The following is a 19,558-nucleotide window of genomic DNA, read 5'->3' as shown; positions in this document are numbered from 1 at the left end:
TAGGTTATTAACAGGGACTGGCCGGCGAGATCACATTATGCCAGTCCTTTTACAACTTCATTGGCTGCCAGTCCAGGTCCGGGCCCAATTCAAAGTGCTGGTATTAACATTTAAAGCCCTAAACGGTTTGGGGCCAGGTTATCTGAAGGAACGCCTCCTCCCATATGTACCTACCCGGACCTTAAGATCATCTACAGGGGGCCTTCTCCGTGAGCCCCTGCCAAAGGAAGTGAGGCAGGTGGCTACTAGGAGGAGGGCTTTCTCCGCTGTGGCACCCCGGTTGTGGAACGAGCTCCCCAGAGAGGTCCGCCTGGCGCCTACACTGTACTCCTTTCGTCGCCAGCTGAAGACCTTTTTATTCACTCAGTATTTTAACACTTAATTTTAACTTAAATTTAAATTTTACTGTTTTAACTCTGTATTTTAATCCTATATCAACTTTGCTGTGTGGTTTTATCCTGGTTGCGCTTTTTATACTGTATTTCGTAATTGTGTTTTAACCTGTTGGGTGTTTTACTGTGGTTTTAATTTTTGTGAACCGCCCAGAGAGCTTCGGCTATTGGGCGGTATAAAAATGTAATAAATAAATAAATAAATAAATAAATAAATACAAAACGAACCGATAGCTACAATTCCACATAAAAGCAACCACAAATGCAATCTAGTCCCAGTTTCTGTCATGACATTGAGATGCATTGCATTTCTATTTAAGTTCTAGTAATGATTTCTAAATGTGCTTCAATATCTATAAAGTTGCATGGGCAAATTGTACACAAATCTGCAGCCTTTCCCCTCTCTTTTTTGGTGACACACAAATGCCCACCAGAGGAAGCTGGTGGCTCTGATGTGGAGCGGGTGGGTGAATCCACTCCGGGTTTCAGTCAGAACCATGCAGGACTCTAAAGTCCTTTAGAGTGCTGGCTGGTTCTGACTGAAACCCGGAGTGGATTCACTGCCCCACTGACATCGGAGCCACCACCCTCTAATCCTCAGGACTCTTTACGTAGCCCCTGGGGAGGCTGGGGAGGACTGGTGTAAACTGAATTCACTCAGGCCATGTGCGGTGTTTTCTAGAGAGCTGATATTGCATCTTAAATGCAATAGGTAGCCCTTGAACTTGAGTACAGATAAATTTTAGAAAATGGTTCTTAGTACAAATTCCTTGAAACAGTACTGTCACACATGAAAATAACTAAAAAAAAAATTAGGGTACCTCTAGACAGCTTGTTTGCCCCACTGTAAATGCTCAGTGGCGGCATTTTGGGCAGCTGACGCAGCCATGATCCTGAAACCATTTAGGGGCAAACCCCCAAAGATGCGCTTTTAAAAAGTCGGCTACTTACCGTGACTTTTTCCTCCCAGCAAGGCACAGATGTAGATTTGCCATCTCTCACCTTGCTCCAGTGTTGCACCGGAGGTGTGTCCCGGCCAATAGCGATCCCTAAGTGGTCACCATGGCTGGACAGGAGGAGAAAGGAGGGGGTGGACAAATGAGCCCAATGGCCACTGGACCACCTCTGTGCCTCCACAGACTCTGCAGAGCTTCCAGTAATAAATAAGAAATAATACACAAGTGGTTTTTTTTAAAAAAAATATATTGGAGGGCTCACTGTGGGGGAGGTGGCAGTCTGTCTGCACGCCTCCCTATATCTGCAAAATTGCATGGTGAAAAAGAACTTGCTAGTCCCCAGCGCAGGTGCAGCGAGATGGGAGGGGGTGGCCGTTTGAACATGGAATCGGAGATGGTGCCATCTTGTTCTTCGCTTCAGACAGCAAAATGTCCTGGCCAGCCGTGTGTCTGAGCACCCAGTAGCAGCAAAAGTTTAAGATGCACCACTGTGATCACAAGCAGCATCTCATCAACGAAGTGTATGTGGTTTTTCTTTTATCTTCACTGGAGCTGGGAGGGGAATAAAGGCTTCCAAGTATGTTTTGAAAATTGAAGGAATCCAATGTCACGCAAGCTGACTTCGGGGGATCTACACTACTGCTTTAAAGCGCTTTATAATAGGGGTGTGCACGGACCCCCCGCTCCGCTCCGCCCATACTCCGCTCCTCTTCGCTGCGGAGCTCCGGCTCCGAATCGGAGCTCCGCAGTGGAGGGGAGTGGCGCCAGGTAAGGCCGGAGGTGGGGGTGGGGGTTTACCGGGCAAGTGCGGCCTAGACTTCCTGGTTGAACCGCGGGCTCAATTGAAGAAGCCGACGGACCGCGGATGGACGCAGGTAAGGGAGAGGAGGGGGGGTTTACTGGGCCCTGCCGCTGTCACCGCATGGGCGACAGCGACAGCGGCAGGGCCCGGTAAACCCCACTTACCTTTCCGGCGGAGCTCCGGATCGAGGCGAAGGATCCGCCTTCACCTCGATCCTCTTCGCCACGCTCCACCGGCCCCCCAATCCTCTTCGCCTTTGCCTTAAGGGCAGGCGAAGCCCCCCACTCCGCTTCTAATTCGCCAGTCCGATTAGAAGCGGAGCACATCCCTACTTTATAACAGTTTTGACAACTGTTGGGGCCCAGAACACACTGCACATACAGTTTTCAAAATGTTTTCAAAGTGCTTTAAAGCGCTTTAAAAGCAGTAGTATAGATCCCCCCTTCTACTCACATCACATCATTTTCTCCTCAGACAACACTTTGGACCACATTTTGAGGTGATGTGGGAGCTGCAAGCGAGAGGGGAAATCACCAGCAGAAGCTGATCTATCAGCAGAATGAGCTAATTTAATATTAAATATTTACTAATATTTAATACTAGTGAATACATTCTCAACAAACGTTAAAAAGTAAGTTATAAAAACCCTTTAAAAATAGTAGTTCAATAAGTTTACTTCAGAGTTTAAAAAATGGTAAATAAAATCCAGAGTGAGTTGGGTTGGCCACTGAAGTCCCCCAAATGTTTTTGAAAACTCAGTTTATTTAAATATTTTTAACTAGCAAACATTTCAGGGCCATGTCTACAGAAGGGTTTGCCCCAGGGTGGATTCGCAGTAGCGGCAAGTCATCTGCATGATGCAGCTGCCATTGTGACGCCATCAAGGGGCAAACCCTGGAAACTCCGCTGAAAAAAAGTTGGGCACTTACCCTGACTTTTTGGGCAGCAGAGGCTTATCACAGGCAATGGCGCCCCCTGATTGGTCAACATGGGCTGGACAGGGAAGGGGGTGGCCCCATGCCTCTGTAAAAATAAAAAATTAAAAGGGGGGAGGAGAGGAACAGGGCTGTTCCTCCTCCCCTGCTTAAAATTTTTATTATCTGTATCTGTGCAGCTGTACAGATACAGATAATAAAAATAAACAAAATGGGGGGAAGGAACGGCCAGCCAGAGGGAGATCAGAGGGAGGAAGGATGGTTCACCCGGCGTCCCTCTCTTTGCATCCTCCTCTGGCTGCCTCATTCCTCCCCCCATTTTTTTTTTAGAAAAACGCAGATACAGATAATAAATTTAAAAAGGGGGGAAGAACTGCCCCAGTCCTCCCCCCCCCCGATTTTAATTTTTATTTATTTATACAGAGCGGGGAAAGTTCACACTTGTGTTCTTTCCCATGCAGATGCCAGGAAGGAACGCAAGTGCAGGAGTCAGGCGCCTCACCACACACACACACACACACACACACACACACACACACACACACATACACATACATACATATGGGCTTACAGTTTTTCACCCATTTCCTGGATCTCTTTTTAACACTTCTGATTTGGGGTAATGGACTGTAAGAACACACTCTTACTTATCATCATAAGAAATGTTTTGTTGGATCAGACCAGGTTCTGCTTAGTCGGACATTCTTTGCAAAAATCCCAGCAGCCACCAGGCCTAGGCAGTGGTCTTCATTCTAAACACCCGTGATGTATATATGCTGGGGAAGCTATTAAACAAAAGCAAAACACAGCACATGCCCGCTTTGTATATTCTGTATTTATTAGCATACTATTCTGAGTGCATTGCCAAAGTAGTCCCAAATCATCCTTTTCGTGACTTAGTGTTTGATTGGATCATCTTTGGTTTGCATTTTCTGTTTGATCCAGTCAAGATATGAGCTGATCTTGGTATAGATTCCAAAGTTATCAGGATTCCCGCAGCCTTCTCCCCAGCTTACTAGCCCAACTAGGAACCAGGTGTCCTTGAATTTCGTGACCATAGGACCACCACTGTCTCCCCCACAGGCATCTCGTCTATCTCCCAGTATCCCCGCACAGAGCATGTTATCAGAGAGATCATGCCACATAGCATGAACACAATCATTCCGGGATGCCAAAGGGACTTCAATATACTTGAGAACAGAGGAGAGGTTCTTTTTGTTGTCTTCACTCTGGGCACCCCAGCCTGTCACCACTACTTTTGTCCCTTCTTTCATCAGCTCCTGCTCTGCCAGATTCTTGGAAGGCAGGCAGATGGGCAGCTTGAACCTGTTAATGTGAACTGGGTGGTGTAGGTGCAGCAATGCGATGTCATTGTCAGAGGTGATGGCAGAATAATTTTCATGAGGCACTAGCCTGTCAGCAATGATATCTTCTACATTGTCATCCTTTCGCCGGCGATAGTATTTACCTGTAGGGGCAACAGAAAAACTGTACCGTCTCCTGCAATAAAAGTCAACCTCATTTTTCAAAAAACAATTAAGCAGAGCCCTTAAGGAAGGGGTTTCATTTATTTCTTGCATCTCAAGATAAGCAAATGCCATTTCTATAATAGGAACTAGTGGCTATATGACTCTTTGCAGAGTATAAAGGCCCTGGATCTCTGCAGAACTTGTGTACATCCACCAGAATTGTATATTCTGCTGGATATAACCAATACTCTTCCTCAGTCGAAGAGCGCTGAATTCTGCTGAAATGGATGAGAGGTTGTCAGGATATCATGTACTGTTCTGTTGGTTGATAAAATTACTTAGTACCTCCTTCCTCAGCCTGGTGTTGGGCTACAATACCCAACATCCCCAGTCAGCCATGCTGACTGAAGGATGTTGAGAGCTGCAATCCAACATATCTGGAGGACACCTGATTGAGGAAGACTGAATTTGTGTGTCAACAGTTTTCAGTACCTTTGATCTCTCCCCCGCAAAAAGTTCTACATAATATAACACTTAAATCCCATTAAATGTGCTTTCATTCCCCCCCTCAAATATTTGAGGTCAAATACTTGTTTTAGCTTTGTTTTCTTTTACTAAATACAAGTAAAACAAACATAATAAATTGGATCTAGTGATTTTCAGATGCAATTTTGTTCATTGCAAATGACCCTATGCAAATTAGCAAAATTTGCTCTGGAGATCTTTTTTGGAAAATCTTCCAATTCAAAATTTACACGAAGACCCATATCACTGCCCACGCTTGCAATTTACTTTTGAAAAACCAATGACACAATTCCTAATTGTGTGATTGGACTCTCACCTAGTTTGAGCCTCAGCCTAAGCCATTCTAACTGTCTCTAGGGCTTGCCCATCGTTTAGTTGAAAGAAATTTCAAGGGTATTGATTGCAGTATCCCATATTAAAAAGAAATGTGTCCAATATGGTTTTCCTTACCAAATGACAATCTGATCCTTTGTTCTCCCACCACACAATGAGCAGCTGTCAGCACCCAGTTGGAGTTAATGAGAACACCACCACACTTGAAACGGCCTGCACTGTTTCTCAGCATAACCTGAAATGGAAAGGAAGAAAGTTACTGACATTGGCCTAATCTACACCAAGCAGGATATTGCACTATGAAAGCAGTATATAGCTGTTTTTATAACGATACTGTTGTTTTTATGCTTTTTGTTTGTACACTTTGTATATTTGTTTTTAACGTTTACTGTTTTTAATTTTTGTAAACTGCCCAGAAAGCTTTGGCGATGGGGCGGTATATAAATGCAATAAATAAATAAATAAAAGGCAGGAGCCACACTACTGCTTTATAGTGGTATTAAAGTGCACTCACAATTGTTGGGTCCCCTTGACACATACCATATACTGCTTTCATACTGCTATATCCTGCTTGGTGTGGCTCCTGCCTTTAATATACCGCTTTCATAGTGCAATATCCTGCTTGGTGTAGATTAAGCCATTGACTTCATTCACACATCTTTCACTTCACAGTGTATGTCCAATACCACTCCACTGATGATATTGCGTGATAGTGTCTGTGTTCTAGGTCCATTGTTCTAGGTCCAATGGAGTTTAATGGGAATTATATTCACAGGAATAGTGTGGGAACTACATACATTTTGCACAATTCCAATGGCGCTGCCAAGTGACCATTGAACAGCAGTAGAAGCCTCTTTATTGATTTGGGCTCCAGGGCCTCCTACTTCAGAACAGAAGATATTTATCCAATTTCCACTATATGCCTGAATGTTTAAAGTCTTTGATCTGATTCTTATTTCAACCAAGACCCATTTATTTTACCAAAAGTCTAATTATATGTTGGATTAATACCATATTTCTTTCTTTATAGGCAGCCAGGATGCTACTGAGATATGTAATGTTAAGGTGATTCCATATGGAATTTTTAACTTGAGACAGTTAATCCTTAAATGGCTCTAGAAGTCCCAATACCATTTTAAAATGCCAAAGAGGTGGTTGCAGTTGGGGATCCAGAGGGCAGTCAGACATCATTTTAAACTACTACTACTACTATACTACTACCCATTTATCTTACATCAACATTGGCCTAGGAGCCAACAACCGTACTTTCAAAAATACAGGGTGCTTCCATATGGAGGGGGCCCAGTGGTAACATCAGAAGACACTAAGTACTTATTCTATCTTTTCTTTCTTAAAGTATTTTCTTTGGTATGAGAAAAGATGGAAGAACCAGTGGGAAAACATGGGAGGTTTAGAAGTTGAAAACAAACATGCCTGGACCCCCTGTAAAATTCCATGAATGAGGCGAGGTGATGGTACCATAAAAGCCTTATCTGGAAGCACCCTTCACCATGTCTTCTGCTTGGGCTATTCAAGCATTTGGTTTGACCTTAGAAAATCTGAAACAGAAGGGGCTTTGATGCCAACACTTGGGAAAAGGCAAGCCCATTCAATGGAAGCAGCTGCAAGTACAGACTGAATATTTCACTCCTTACCTGCCAGGGGCTGTCTCCTTTTCCCACAGGTAAGCCTCCAGTGACTTTAACGAGGTTTGACTCGGGCTCCACAACTCTTCCACAGGGGTATTCACCTGCAAAAAGAGATGTTGAAAGACTGATGTGCCATCCCTACCACTTTACTTTTTTTAAAAAAATCATCCCAATATGCAACCAAAATTTTTAAGCCCTTTATATTTTGCTTATTTATGAAAGTTCTACAGAAACCCATGTGGAGAAAGTGGATGAAACCTGCTCTTTATAGAGAGGCCCAGGAACAGTGACTCAGCATTTTGACAGCCTCTTAGGCCATGGCTAGACCAGGCCTATATCCCAGGATTGTCCCCGGATCATCCCTGTGCATCCAAATGACACACAGGGGATCTCGGGAGCAGGCAGGGACGACCCCTCCATTTGCCTGGGATAATCCTTACGTCTAGCTAAGGCCTTAGGGAGCCCCTCACAACAAAGACGTCTGTCGTGTAATCCACAAAGTTTTATTCTACAAACAAAATCTCTTCCCACCAGAAGGGTGTCTGCATGCTAGAAGCTATGCTCTAAGCTTAATTTGACTAACAAAGCTAGGCAGTTGCATTCAACTCAAACAGAGCTGTTCCTAGGATTCCAACAGGCACTTTTAGTAAGGAAGCATTTTTCTTGAGGAGCTTCTCATGAGCTGCTAGGCAAAGAGACCTCCTCCCACCTCCTTTCAACTCCCCCCTTTTGACTCTGTGGAGGATTTGGGATTTGTCAACTTCAATGTCCCCTCCCTTTCAGAGAGAGGGTAAGTTCCCAGGAGTGGGGGGATCGTCTCCGGGCCATCTGCATTCTCGCAGATAAACTGCTGTGAAGATTCATCCTTGACTTCTGAAGAATCTTGGCTAATCTCCTCCCCCGCTTCCTGTGTTGGCTGCTAAATTTCTGGTCCTTCATCTTCTTCTTCTTTGGATTCTGATTGACACCCTCCCCTCCCACAAGCCTGTCACCAACACTAGGGAGAACAGGCCTAATCCTGACACCTGGAAATCCATGGTGAGAGCAAAAAGCCACCATGTCTAGTGACTTTTTAGGTTACTAAAGAGTGCCTAAAGTCCTGTTTTTAATGCCAAGTCAGTTGTGGGGAAAACATGAGTCTAGCATTTGATTCTGGATGAAAAAGGTTGACCTGGCTTGCATCATGGAGTCCTGGTTGAGAAAAGCGGGGAGAGTTTATCTCACCCACCTCTGTCAGCCAGGTTATTCCTTGATGGTTTAAACAATGTTGGTGCCTCTGATTTGGAAGTCCTCAGATTAAAACCAATCCTGTGCTTATCCTTCCATCCTTCTCTCTTACCAACAGGTTCACAAGTTGTATAATTATCTGTTAGCCGGTAGCCTGAAGCACAGCTGCAGGAGCGGAACTGCTCATTATCTCTTTCGCCCTCCTCACAGAAATGTCCACAGCCACCATAGGAAGTAGAACAGTTGGTGTAGATGAGCTCTGAGCAGCAAGAGTACCAAAAGATACAATGAAAGAAGACAGAATCATATCATGGAAGGGTCCATTGGTGTCATTCAACTATTGGTGTCATTCAACTATCATGAGGGGGATAGCACTCTTCAAATACTTAAAAGGTTATCACACAGAGGAGGGCCAGGATCTCTTCTCGATCCTCCCAGCGTGCAGGACATGGAATAATAGGCTCAAGTTAAAGGAAGCCAGATTCCAGCTGAACGTCAGGAAAAACTTCCTGACTGTTAGAGCAGTGCGACAATGGAATCAGTTACCTAGGGAGGTTGTGGGATCTCCCACACTAGAGGCCTTCAAGAGGCAGCTGGACAACCATCTGTCAGGGATGCTTTAGGGTGGATTCCTGCATTGAGCAGGGGGTTGGACTCGATGGCCTTGTAGGCCCCTTCCAACTTTGCTATTCTATGATTCTATGATTCTACCTCCTTATAAAGGTCTACAGAAACTGAGGGCTGATCATTGTGCATTACATTTGTTATCATTTTCGACTTGTTTCTTTGCAAAAAGCAAAGTGCTTATGCTTGATGGTATCATGATGGCAATATTCTTGAGTATAAAATCTGTATCTTATATGTGGGATCTAAAATGGATTGCTACTTGCTTTTCACACTTTAGAAAAGGAGCAAAAGGTTTATTCTTGCTAGCAAATTTTCTGATTGCAAGATCTACAATAATGTACATCTGGAAAGGCTTTTAGAACAGTTTGCATGTTCAGTGATTTACATATTCTCAATCTGAGCCTGATACTACAAACAGTCACCCATCACAAAGCAACAATATATATATTTGTAAAACGGAGCACTGAAAACAGCATTACCAGCTTGGCACAGGCGTCCCTCCCAGCCTTTGTTACAAATACAATGAAATTCCCCGAAAGCATCTTGACAGCGTCCATTGAAACACGGGCTCGATTCACACAGATCTCCATCTGAAAATACATTTTGAGGGAAACCCAGACCATATGCCATACCACATCATGCAAGATTACAATTAACCACATTTCCTCTTGGCATCCCCAGCCACTATACACAACACAATCCTGTTGTTGTGCTTCATTCCTTTCATGCATATGGAAGGATATTAGAAAAATAATAAAAGCAGTGTGAACTGCTTTGGAATGCAATGCTGCTTCAAGATTACAGGAAGCATCAAAAAATTAGTTTGAGCACCCAAGGAGAAACAGAGGAGTGCACTGTTCCATGGCTACTAATGGCAATGGAATATTCAGTGGGGTATTCATTTGTGACCTCTCTAGCAAGGCTGAGCAGACCTCAGGCTTGTGGAATCCATTTTGTCTTTTGGTGTGTGTGTGTGTGTGTGTATTTTCCCCTCCATCTGCCACCGGGATTTGTTTTGAACATCAGAACTGAATGGAGCTCACAGTCCACTTCTGGTTACCCTAAACTTCCCTAATTTCAGCAATGTAATTTTGGCTGTGGTGATGGGAGGCATTTTGTTGCTGCTGTAGTTAAACAATTAGGAGTCAGAAATTCTTGCCACTGATCTATTTCAGACCATCCATAGATCTACCAGTAGATTCTGATCCACTGTCTGCCCACCCCTGTTCTATAGCACAAACCCCAGAAAGTCCCTTCTAATTGAGAAAGTAGCATTAACTAATAAAACTCGTGTGGTGGGAAGAATTCAAAGGTGTTCTTTATACCCAGCAAGACTGTAGTCTTCTTTACTTACCGTAATACTTTGGCCAAAGTTCTAGCTGTGAAGAAACAAGTTCTGAGTTAAGGCTTGAAACAGATTCTTTTCCATGATTGAACATGGACTGTATCTCACCATCTTTTCATGCTGACAAGAAAATAATAATCCTTGACCTAATAATAATATGATTATTATTTTTGTAGATGACCTATCTAATTTGGCAGGTGGGTTGAATGGATCCAGCATTTGGTGAAGAAGTAATCATATTACTGCTTTAAACATATGCCCAGTTTATGACTCAATAGTAGAATTCCACAAGGCAGGGGTGCAAGTAGTATGTGGGTTGAGTTGCAAGCTGGATATGTGATCCTACAACCACTCCACCATGCACCAAGCCAGCCTTCCTCAACCTGGACCCCTCCAGGTGTGTTGGACTGCAGCTCCCATAATTCCCAGTGGCTAGAAATTACGGGAGTTGCAGTCCAACACATTCAGAGTGCACCCAGCTGGGCAAGGCTGCACCAAGCTCTGGCAACAACCAGCCCAACCTAGGGCCAGCCCAACCACATAAGCAACTGAAACAATAGCTTATGTGGCAATTTCTAAGGATAACTTAGCAGCAGAGCATCCAGACCTTCCTTGCAATACAACAGAGATGTTGCGCCAGCTGCGTGGGGTAGGGGAATCTCAAATCAGCAACGCTAATCTAAAATGTTTCAATACATTCTTTAGACTTCAGCTTGATATACCGAGATTTGACCCTTATTTCCTTTTTCAAAATTATTATTGGGGTTGTTTAGCTTGGAGAAGAGGAGGCTGAGGGGAGACATGATAGAGGTGTACACAATTATGCATGGTATGGAGAATGTGGTTAAGGAGACATTTTTCTCCCTCTCTCCAAATACTAGAACCCAGGGGTCATCCCATGAAGCTGATTGGTGGAAGATTCAGGACAAATAAAAGGAAGTACTTTTTCACACAGCGCATAGTTAAATGACGGAATTCACTACCACAAGATGTAGTGATTGCCACCAATTTGGAGGGCTTTAAAAGGGGGTTGGATAAATTCCTGGAGGAGGTTATCAATGGCTACTAGCCTTGATGGTTGTGTGCTATCTCCAGTATTCGAGGCAGTAAGCCTGTGTGCACCAATTGCTGGGGAACATGGGTCAGAGGGTGCTGTTGCACCATGTCCTGCTTGTTCATCCCTGGCAGATGGCTGGTTGGCCACTGTGTGAACAGAGTGCTGGACTAGATGGACCCTTGGTCTGATCCAGCATCAGGGCTCTTCTGATGTATTTATTTTGCAATCACTTACAGTCATTTCCTTGTCTTGAAATATCTCAAAGGCTTCTTCAAAATCACACACTTCCTCTATACATTCCCGCTCCAGAGAAGCTTGCTTTAATTCTTCAAAGAGATAGTTTGCACGCTTCTGGATTTTCAGCACTTGATTTGCTTCTTGGCTGCTGTAAAATACTGCAGGGGTGTGTGTGGGAGAAAGACCATATGGGCTGTTTACGCTACCACATTGCTAGCTGCAGATAGTTCTACAGATGCGTTCACCAATTATAACTAATGTAAGGTGAATTATTTTTTTTTAAAAATAGGAAACATTAAATGCTTTGGAACCACTAAATGTTAGAATAGACAAAAATAATGTAGACTTGAGCTATGGCTGCTGCTATTCTACAGAACTATCAAAATGGTGTTGATGAATGCAAGGTCCTATTCTGCACTTTGTATAGTGCTGTGCAACCCTCCCTCCACTTGCTTTCACATCCAGCCTCTAACCCTCAGATGTCATTCGGAACTCTTCTGAAGACTTTGCTATTTACATAGCATATTTATAGAGCATGCCACTGGTTCTGGGACTTGGACTCTTATAGCTTCATCCCACATACCTGTTTCCCTCGCATTATCCCCTACAGCGCTAAACTGGCATTGATATTGTTGTTGCTAGCTAAATCACATCCCGGGTGGCGGCACTCCTAAGATCCTTTGCATACCAGGAAAAGGGTTTAAGGGGGGAAATGTAAAAAAAAAATCATAAAAAACCAACGGATGACCCAATCAGATTCAAATTTGGTATGCTTAAAGCTCTCCTTAATATCTAGTACTGTGCCAATTTTGATGTCTTTAGCTTTAAAACTTATGCAGATGTAAGCATTTGTTTAATTTGAAGCTTAATAAGTATCAAATACTGCTCTTGCGCCCCCAGTGGCTGCTCGGAAAACAACAAATGATTCGCTCCAAAACTAGTAGCAAAATAGGTCAGGTCTTTTGGCTTTACAGCACAATTAAAGCAGGATGCATGGGAGTACTTCACACATTCAAAGCAGATAATAAACTGGAAAACTTCAGAGTACTTCACAATAAAAGCAGATTATAAACTGGAAAACTTCGGAGTCCTTTGCACTGAATTCGCAGTGATTGCACAGTATAACACTGGTGTGATAAAGCTCTTACTGTTAGACATATAGAATATGCAATGGCTCACGGAATATAATATCTGTCTGATAAAACTAATGAAGGAAAAAGAAGGATATACCTGAGGCTCCATGGCCATTAGGCAGTATGAAGGCAGCTGAAAATGCCAAAATGGTAATGATTTGCCACATAGCACACCTAAGAGAATAACCACCAGAAATTGACAATTTGTTTTAGTGAAATACATGCTGTTATGACTTCTTAAAGTATATGTTTTTATTAAGTTTTAATAAACATTCCCCAACATTTGTGATTGTTATAGTTTACACTGGCACAAAAAGCATAGGGCAGAGTTTCGGATTTATATTTAGTCTTACACTACCAGAGAGCCAGTGTGGAGTGTTGGGTCGGGAGATGTGGATTCTAGTTCCCCCTCGGTCACGGAAGCTCGCTGGGTGACTTTGGGCCAGTCACAGACTCTCAGCCCAACCTACCTCACAGGGTTGTTGTGAAGATAAAATGGAGAGGAGGAGGATTATATACGCTGCCTTGGGTTCCTTGGAGGAAAAACAAGTGGGATAGAAATTAAAAAATAATAATATAGACATTAGAAATACTTTCTTCCCATTCACCAGTCTCCACCACTTTATATAATTAAAGGTGCAATTCTACGCATGTTTAGACAGAAAGAAGTCTTACAACTGGGGACTTACAACTGGCTGGCTGGGGAATGCTGGGAGATGCAGGACCTTTTTCTCTTTAAACATGCATAGGATTGTACTTTTATTAACTGCCAAAATAGCGTTTGCTCTTGAGAGTATAAAATTAATCCTACATCTTTATTCCTTTCCTTTGGATTTGTATTACCAAAGCAAAATAAATACTACACATAAATGAAGACAACACTAAATGTATTGCTGATTCTCTTATGAGCTATCCCACTGTTATTTTCCCTACTCTTTTCACCCTATTTTGGGCTAGGTTAAAAATATTAATTAGTTTTTAAAGAAGAATCAGGACATTGGTTTTTTTTTACAGAAGACTTACTGATTTTAACAGCTGAATCCCAGTTGTCTACTGCTCCGCCATCAAACCCCGAGGACACTAGTTAATCCATAACTTCAAATATTTACTCAGAGACACACTCTCAGAGGTTTCCTTTCAGATAAACAAAAACTGTTTCTATGGGATTCTACAGAGTACAATGGAAGACCAGGGGGCTGTCTATGAGGAGAGACTAAAAGAACTGGGCATGTTTAGTCTGGAGAAGAGAAGGAGAGACATGATAGCACTCTTCAAATACTTGAAAGGTTGTCACACAGATGAGGGCCAGGATCTCTTCCTCCCAGAGTGTAGGACATGGAATAATGGGCTCAAGTTACAGGAAGCCAGATTCCGGCTGGACATCAGGGAAAAATTCCTGACTGTTAGAGCAGTACGATAATGGAACCAATTACCTAGGGAGGTCATGGCCTCTACCACACTAGAGGCCTTCAAGAGGCAGGGGGTTGGACTCTATGGCCTTATAGGCCCCTTCCAACTCTACGATTCTATAGGTGGGGAAAGCCCCACAGTGGCTGCGGATCTGCACTGCGTCAGTTAAAAGATGAGGTGCAGCTTCACAGCCACTGCAGGGCTTTCCTGCGAAGCCGCAGATGGAAAAAGTTGGGATTCAGCCTGCCTTTTTCAATCAGAGCAATGTTAGTAAAGAGCTTCCACTGTCTGATGTTGCTTCAGGACCAATGCAGGGACGATGCCTGGTTATTATTATTATTTATTTATATCGCACCATCAATGTACAATGCTGATTGGTCACCTTCCACCAGGAAGGGGACAGGGCTGGTCCAGTACCTGGATGCCCACCCAGAAACCCTGCGCTCCATCCTCAAGATTGGGATTACCCAACGCCACCCTGGGAGAGGAAAACTTCAGAGTTTCAGAGAGCCCCAATACCAACCTCCAGGAATCACTTGCATTCAAACATTTTCCTTTCTCTCCGATTTTCTTCTGTAGTTATTGTCTAGATAATGACAAGTTAAAGCAATGTTAGTATTCAACAAACACAGGTATGTTTAAACTCTTTAAAGGATATTTCATCTCTCTTACTTCACAATAAGGCAAAATCTAATGCAGTTCACTTCCATTTTAGGGTGCATCAAGACATTCCAGATGTCATGGTTTTCCATTTCCAACTCCCGCAACCCCAATCTATCTCCTGAAGCAGCCCAGATTCTTTGAAGATTCTTCAATTTCAAGTTGAAGAATCGATAAGAGAGCACTAGAGAGCTACACTGGTCTGCTTATATAATTTCTCATGGAACTATAATGGCATGATGCTGGATCGTAGCTCTCTCCTCTGTCCTCATCCCTAGACTTTATGGCCTCTGTATTGCCTTCAAAACAGTTTACTGTTTGCTTCTGATCCATACTTCAGAATTTCCTAGCTCTGTTCCCAGCTGGTTCTTCTATCAATGCTCTTAAATGTTTGGATAGGGGAAGGTTCTCCATGATCTTTGACTACTATTAAGGTTGCTCAGAATTGGTTTTGGTCCCATGTTTGCCTCTACGCATGGTCTATCGTGGTTTTTATAGTACCATTTATATGGTGATGACTTCCAAGCTTTGGGTTTATCTACCCTGGTCCCTGTCTTCTCCATTGGCCTCCATCACCTATATTCATCTGCTATTTTTAATTGGCTTCTTTTTTGTTTTTGCTTGTGCTGTCTCAAGCTCAATTCATCCAAATTGAATTGCTAATCTCTTATCTCTTCAGTGGCTCTCTGTCCATCAACACTGCCATCCACTTGGTTGCCTAGGTAAGAGACTTTGATTTAATCTTTGATTCCTTCTTTGCTTCTGATCCTACCTCCCCCTACCCAGTTGAGCCCTACATGCAAGCAGTGCCTGCCTGAATACGACTCATGTTACCAACCGTCACTTTGTCTTGTGATAACAAATTCCATAGTGTAACTATGCACACACATGGAAGGGCCATAGTTCAGAGGACATGCTTTGCACATAAATGGTCATAAGCATTTCATGTAGAAGTATTTCATGTAGTGCTGGGAAAGTCTGAACCCCTCTGTTCTGTTCACTCCGTTGCCACGACTTCCCCCTCCCTATTATTTCTTTGTAGAACTTGTAGTTTTGAAACTGCTTTTAAAGGACTGAAATATTTTAAGTATGTGAAAAAATGAGTGTTGTAATATCCAGTTATCCTCACATAGTCCTTTCAGTATGTACGTATGTATAATTTCAGAGGGTTAGACAAGTTAGCATATTGTAGCAAAAAAGTGAAGGTTAGCAAATATATTGTGACATAACCTTTGTGGACTAGAGTGAGTCCATGAGATGCATTATTATACTTAAGGGTGAAAATAAATTGCCACCACTCTAGTCAATGTCATAATTTCAATTATTTATACTGGAATAGAGAAAATGGTTGCAGTTAAGATTTTAGGATTTGGACTAAACCAAAGGGGAGGGAAGTTTGCAAATACATTAATCAGGGCCAAAAAGTATCTCTTCCTCCCAACTTTTAGTGGTTGTTTAAAAAGGGAGCAAAATGTTTGTATCCAGGAAACAATCATCGCTCTGAATGGGAATCTTTAGCTGCATCCAAAATGATGGCCCATTTAGGATTCAGATAAATGTGACATCATCCTATTTACTATCTGATCCCTGATTAACTTGATCATCCCTGAGTAATTCAGAAAGCACTGGCCTCATTCTGAAAAGGGCTTGTTTGCCCCCTCAGTGATGACATACATAGTTACATTGGATTGGGTATATAGTTCCATAATGCCATCATTTTACTTACATTTTGCCAGAGTGGTCAAGATCACGCCAGGAAGGAGCAAACCCTAAACCAGAAAAATGGCACTGAAGAAGTTGCAGTTAGGGGAAACAAATAGCAGCAAGCAGGACAGGAAACAAAAGGTAAATATTATCCCAAAGGACTTTTCAAGAATGCCCCTAAAAGCAACACATTTGGCCCCAAACATGGAAATGGGGGCCAATTCTGGACTGCATGGAAGTCCTGCTCTTCTTAAAGGCCAGAAGCATGGATGTAACACCTGGGGGGTGGGGATCTACACAGCGCCGTGAAGGCACTTGTGTGCGCCTCCAGTGCGCCCTGAAAGTCATTGTGTAGATCCTGCCCTGGCAGGCGCGCATTGAGCATGCTCAGCGCTGGTGACGCCTTCAGCTCTCGGACCTTGTTCTTTCAACTAACTGAGGGCAAAATGAAAGGCAGGGAGCCTCAGCTGCTGCTACCGAGCATGCTCAGATCCGACGGGCATGCTCAGTCGAGGCAAGGTAGGAGTTTTTGAGGAGCAAGTGGTAGTAGAACTCGCCACGCCGGCTTTCGTGCTCCTTCCTGGTGCTGGCTAGAGGCCGGCGAATCAACTCCAGGTGAGCAAGAGGCAGAGAGTGAAGGGTGCCAGCTGTCACGCCTAGTGGTCCGGCTGTCACACCTAGTGTTTCTCATTAAACGTTTTCGGGTATTGGTGTGTGTGTGGCTCCAGTGGGGAAGATTCAGGCATTGGGCGGGGGGGCAGGGAAACGGATCCGGGGTCCTCCCTGTCAATCTGTGGGAAAGGGACCCTTCAACTAGCTTGCAGTTACTCCAGAACGCGGGGTGGTTTGTTGTCTGTCTGTTACTGCAAGCATCCTTCTCCCCCCCTCCGAAACACCGAGGCAAGGAGGTTGCACTCACCCGGGGCCCCGTAGCTCTGTGGGGATGAGCCTGAGGGAGAGGCCGCCCCCTCCAGCAGCAACAGGTTAAATGCTTCAGCCCAGGCCATTGGGAGGAAGGATTTCCTATTATAAAGCCCACAGCCGGGATGGGGCGGGGCCAGCCTGACGGACGGACAGACGGACTAGAGGCGCCCTTCCCAGCGTAGTCCGAGGCAGAATCTACACAATGATTTTCGGGGCGCACTGGAGGCGCACGCAAGCGCCTTCACGGCGCTGTGTAGATCCCCCCCTGGAACTGGTGACCAGATTACACAAATGATCCTCACCCATCAAATGTTTGATCTCAACAGAAACACTGAGGCGAAGGACAAGCAGGACAAACCTGAATAAGCATTAATGGTTTGCAGAATGGAGTTGCTCAGTTGGACACATTAAAAGCCACGTCCTGTGCTGCTTAGGTCAGTCTCCCAGAAAGTTCAAGAATATCAACAGAAATCAATGAAGCACCTCTTAATGGGCATTTGCCCATAGAGAGCTTCGGCTATTGGGCGGTATAAAAATGTAATAAATAAATAAATAAATAAATTTGAGCATGGAGATTTCTCCATAGCACTTTCCTCTCCTCCTTCCACACATACGTTGAAACCAAGGACATGCAAGACATAAAGGATGTGGCAGTACCATCCACAGAATAAGTCTGCATGTCTTGCGACTCTTTGCCACCTGAAGATTTTGGTATGTGGCTCTTAGGCATAGGAGGAGCTATCTAAGCTGACAGGAGCTACAAAGAGGCACCCATTCTATTTCTTTTTGCTCCTCAGAGGAAAAACAGGTCTTGTTAAGAGATTGTCATAGCAAAATGAGAGAAGAAAATCTCCAGGTGTAGGAAAAGATGAGATTCAATGAAGGTAAGTTAAATATTTGAAGAAGATCTTGCAATTCCCTGCTACATCCTCCTGTTGCTGTTCATGGTTTACTTTCATAGTTGCTTTAATTTTATTATCCTCTCATAATGCTACTGGCAAGTGTTCTAACATGATGGCCTATAATCACAAGAAAAGAGAGGGATAAGCAAAGCTTCATTTACCACACTAATAGGGATCTCTATGGACTTCTGCTTGTTGTACTTGTTGTTTTTAAATGGATACTGTTGTTTTTATACTGTTGTTTTTATGTTTGATGGTTTTTAAAATTTTGTATACTTTTTAATGTTTACCATTTTTAACTGTTGTAAACCGCCCAGAGAGCTTCGGCTATGGAGCAGTATATAAATATAATAAATAAATAAATAAATAAACAAACGCAAGATGGCCCAGAAAGTATTACTGATGATGGCCTCATTCCTGGTAAGGCCTGAACGCGGGAATAAAGTGTTGCTAAAACACAAAGTTTGTTTCAGGTGATGAGCAGAAAGAAGATATTTGGGGAAATGGGGCATGTATGTAACCTTAGACCCTAAAAATGTCCATTTCACCCATCTCTTGCAAGAATTCAGTTTCCCCCTTCTAGTCCCATTCACTGTAAGGGAGTAGCATCTGAAAAAATGCGATAATAGGATACTTCCTCCATACTGATCAGGGAAAGAACTACTGAGGGTGAGAAAAGCTGCAACAAGTCACCAAGCATCACTAATGACATGGAAAATTATGTCAGTATGGTGTAGTGGACTCACAAGTGTGGATTAGGACTGGAGAGACCTGGGTTCAAATTCCTATTTAACTATAAAACTCAATGAGTGGTCTTGGGCCAAATCACTACTTCTTAGGCTGACCTAACTCACATGGTTGTTGTGATGATAACAATGCGGTGGGGAGTGATCAATGTATATTGCCTTGAGTTCCTTGAAGGAAAGGAGATATATAGATCGAATAAATGAATAGGGACACAACCCACAGTACTTGAAATGCTTTCAAATTCTCTTGGCTCGCTGTTATGCATAATAATATAGTAGTTGTTGTTTTAAATCGGAATTACACTTTAAGCTTCTTATTCTTTATAGGGCCCACAATTGCCCATCAGACTTAATATATATGTCAACAGATATTACTAGCACAACTTTTAGCAGAACCAGCTAGATTGAGTTATAGCTATATCACCAAACACAGAAAGCATCTCTTTTCTCATTTTTGATAATGCAATATTAAACACCACTTCCTCCTTGATGAATACAGCAACAAATCAATTCTTTACAGCAATG

General features: G+C 43.2%; 1 protein-coding gene across 3 annotated transcripts; it reads right to left on the bottom strand.

Moving 5' to 3' along the window:
* Nucleotides 1-3,902: 3,902 nt before the first annotated feature.
* PROC (protein C, inactivator of coagulation factors Va and VIIIa) lies at nucleotides 3,903-13,778 on the bottom strand. Of its 3 annotated transcripts, XM_063132410.1 has the most exons (10): nucleotides 13,711-13,778; nucleotides 13,158-13,220; nucleotides 12,785-12,861; nucleotides 11,552-11,712; nucleotides 10,270-10,294; nucleotides 9,395-9,505; nucleotides 8,401-8,547; nucleotides 7,068-7,162; nucleotides 5,530-5,647; nucleotides 3,903-4,553 (listed from the first exon to the last, which is right to left on the bottom strand). In XM_063132410.1, exons 3-10 carry the CDS (start codon nucleotides 12,852-12,854, stop codon nucleotides 3,982-3,984), a joined length of 1,299 nt encoding a protein of 432 aa, XP_062988480.1. In that variant the 5' UTR covers nucleotides 12,855-12,861; nucleotides 13,158-13,220; nucleotides 13,711-13,778; the 3' UTR covers nucleotides 3,903-3,981. The 3 variants fall into 3 exon arrangements, with proteins under 3 accessions (XP_062988480.1, XP_062988481.1, XP_062988482.1); XM_063132411.1 differs by lacking the exon at nucleotides 13,158-13,220 and having other exon boundaries at nucleotides 13,711-13,776; XM_063132412.1 differs by lacking the exons at nucleotides 10,270-10,294; nucleotides 11,552-11,712.
* Between the last annotated feature and the right edge of the window lie 5,780 nt (nucleotides 13,779-19,558).

Source organism: Elgaria multicarinata, chromosome 8 (assembly GCF_023053635.1).
Source record: "Elgaria multicarinata webbii isolate HBS135686 ecotype San Diego chromosome 8, rElgMul1.1.pri, whole genome shotgun sequence".
In the NCBI taxonomy this organism is placed as follows: Eukaryota; Metazoa; Chordata; class Lepidosauria; order Squamata; family Anguidae; genus Elgaria; species Elgaria multicarinata.
Note: the sequence above shows the minus strand (reverse complement) of the source record. Positions and strands in the feature narration are given on the sequence as shown.

Excerpts from the sequence above, each read along its gene's own strand:
- PROC (XM_063132410.1), bottom strand. The coding sequence starts at position 12,854 with ATGTGGCAAATCATTACCATTTTGGCATTTTCAGCTGCCTTCATACTG. Across the intron at positions 7,163-8,400 it reads TACAACTTGTGAACCTGTTG|GTGAATACCCCTGTGGAAGA; the intron begins GTAAGAGAGAAG and ends CTCTTTTTGCAG. Across the intron at positions 4,554-5,529 it reads AAGGATCAGATTGTCATTTG|GTAAATACTATCGCCGGCGA; the intron begins GTAAGGAAAACC and ends TTGCCCCTACAG.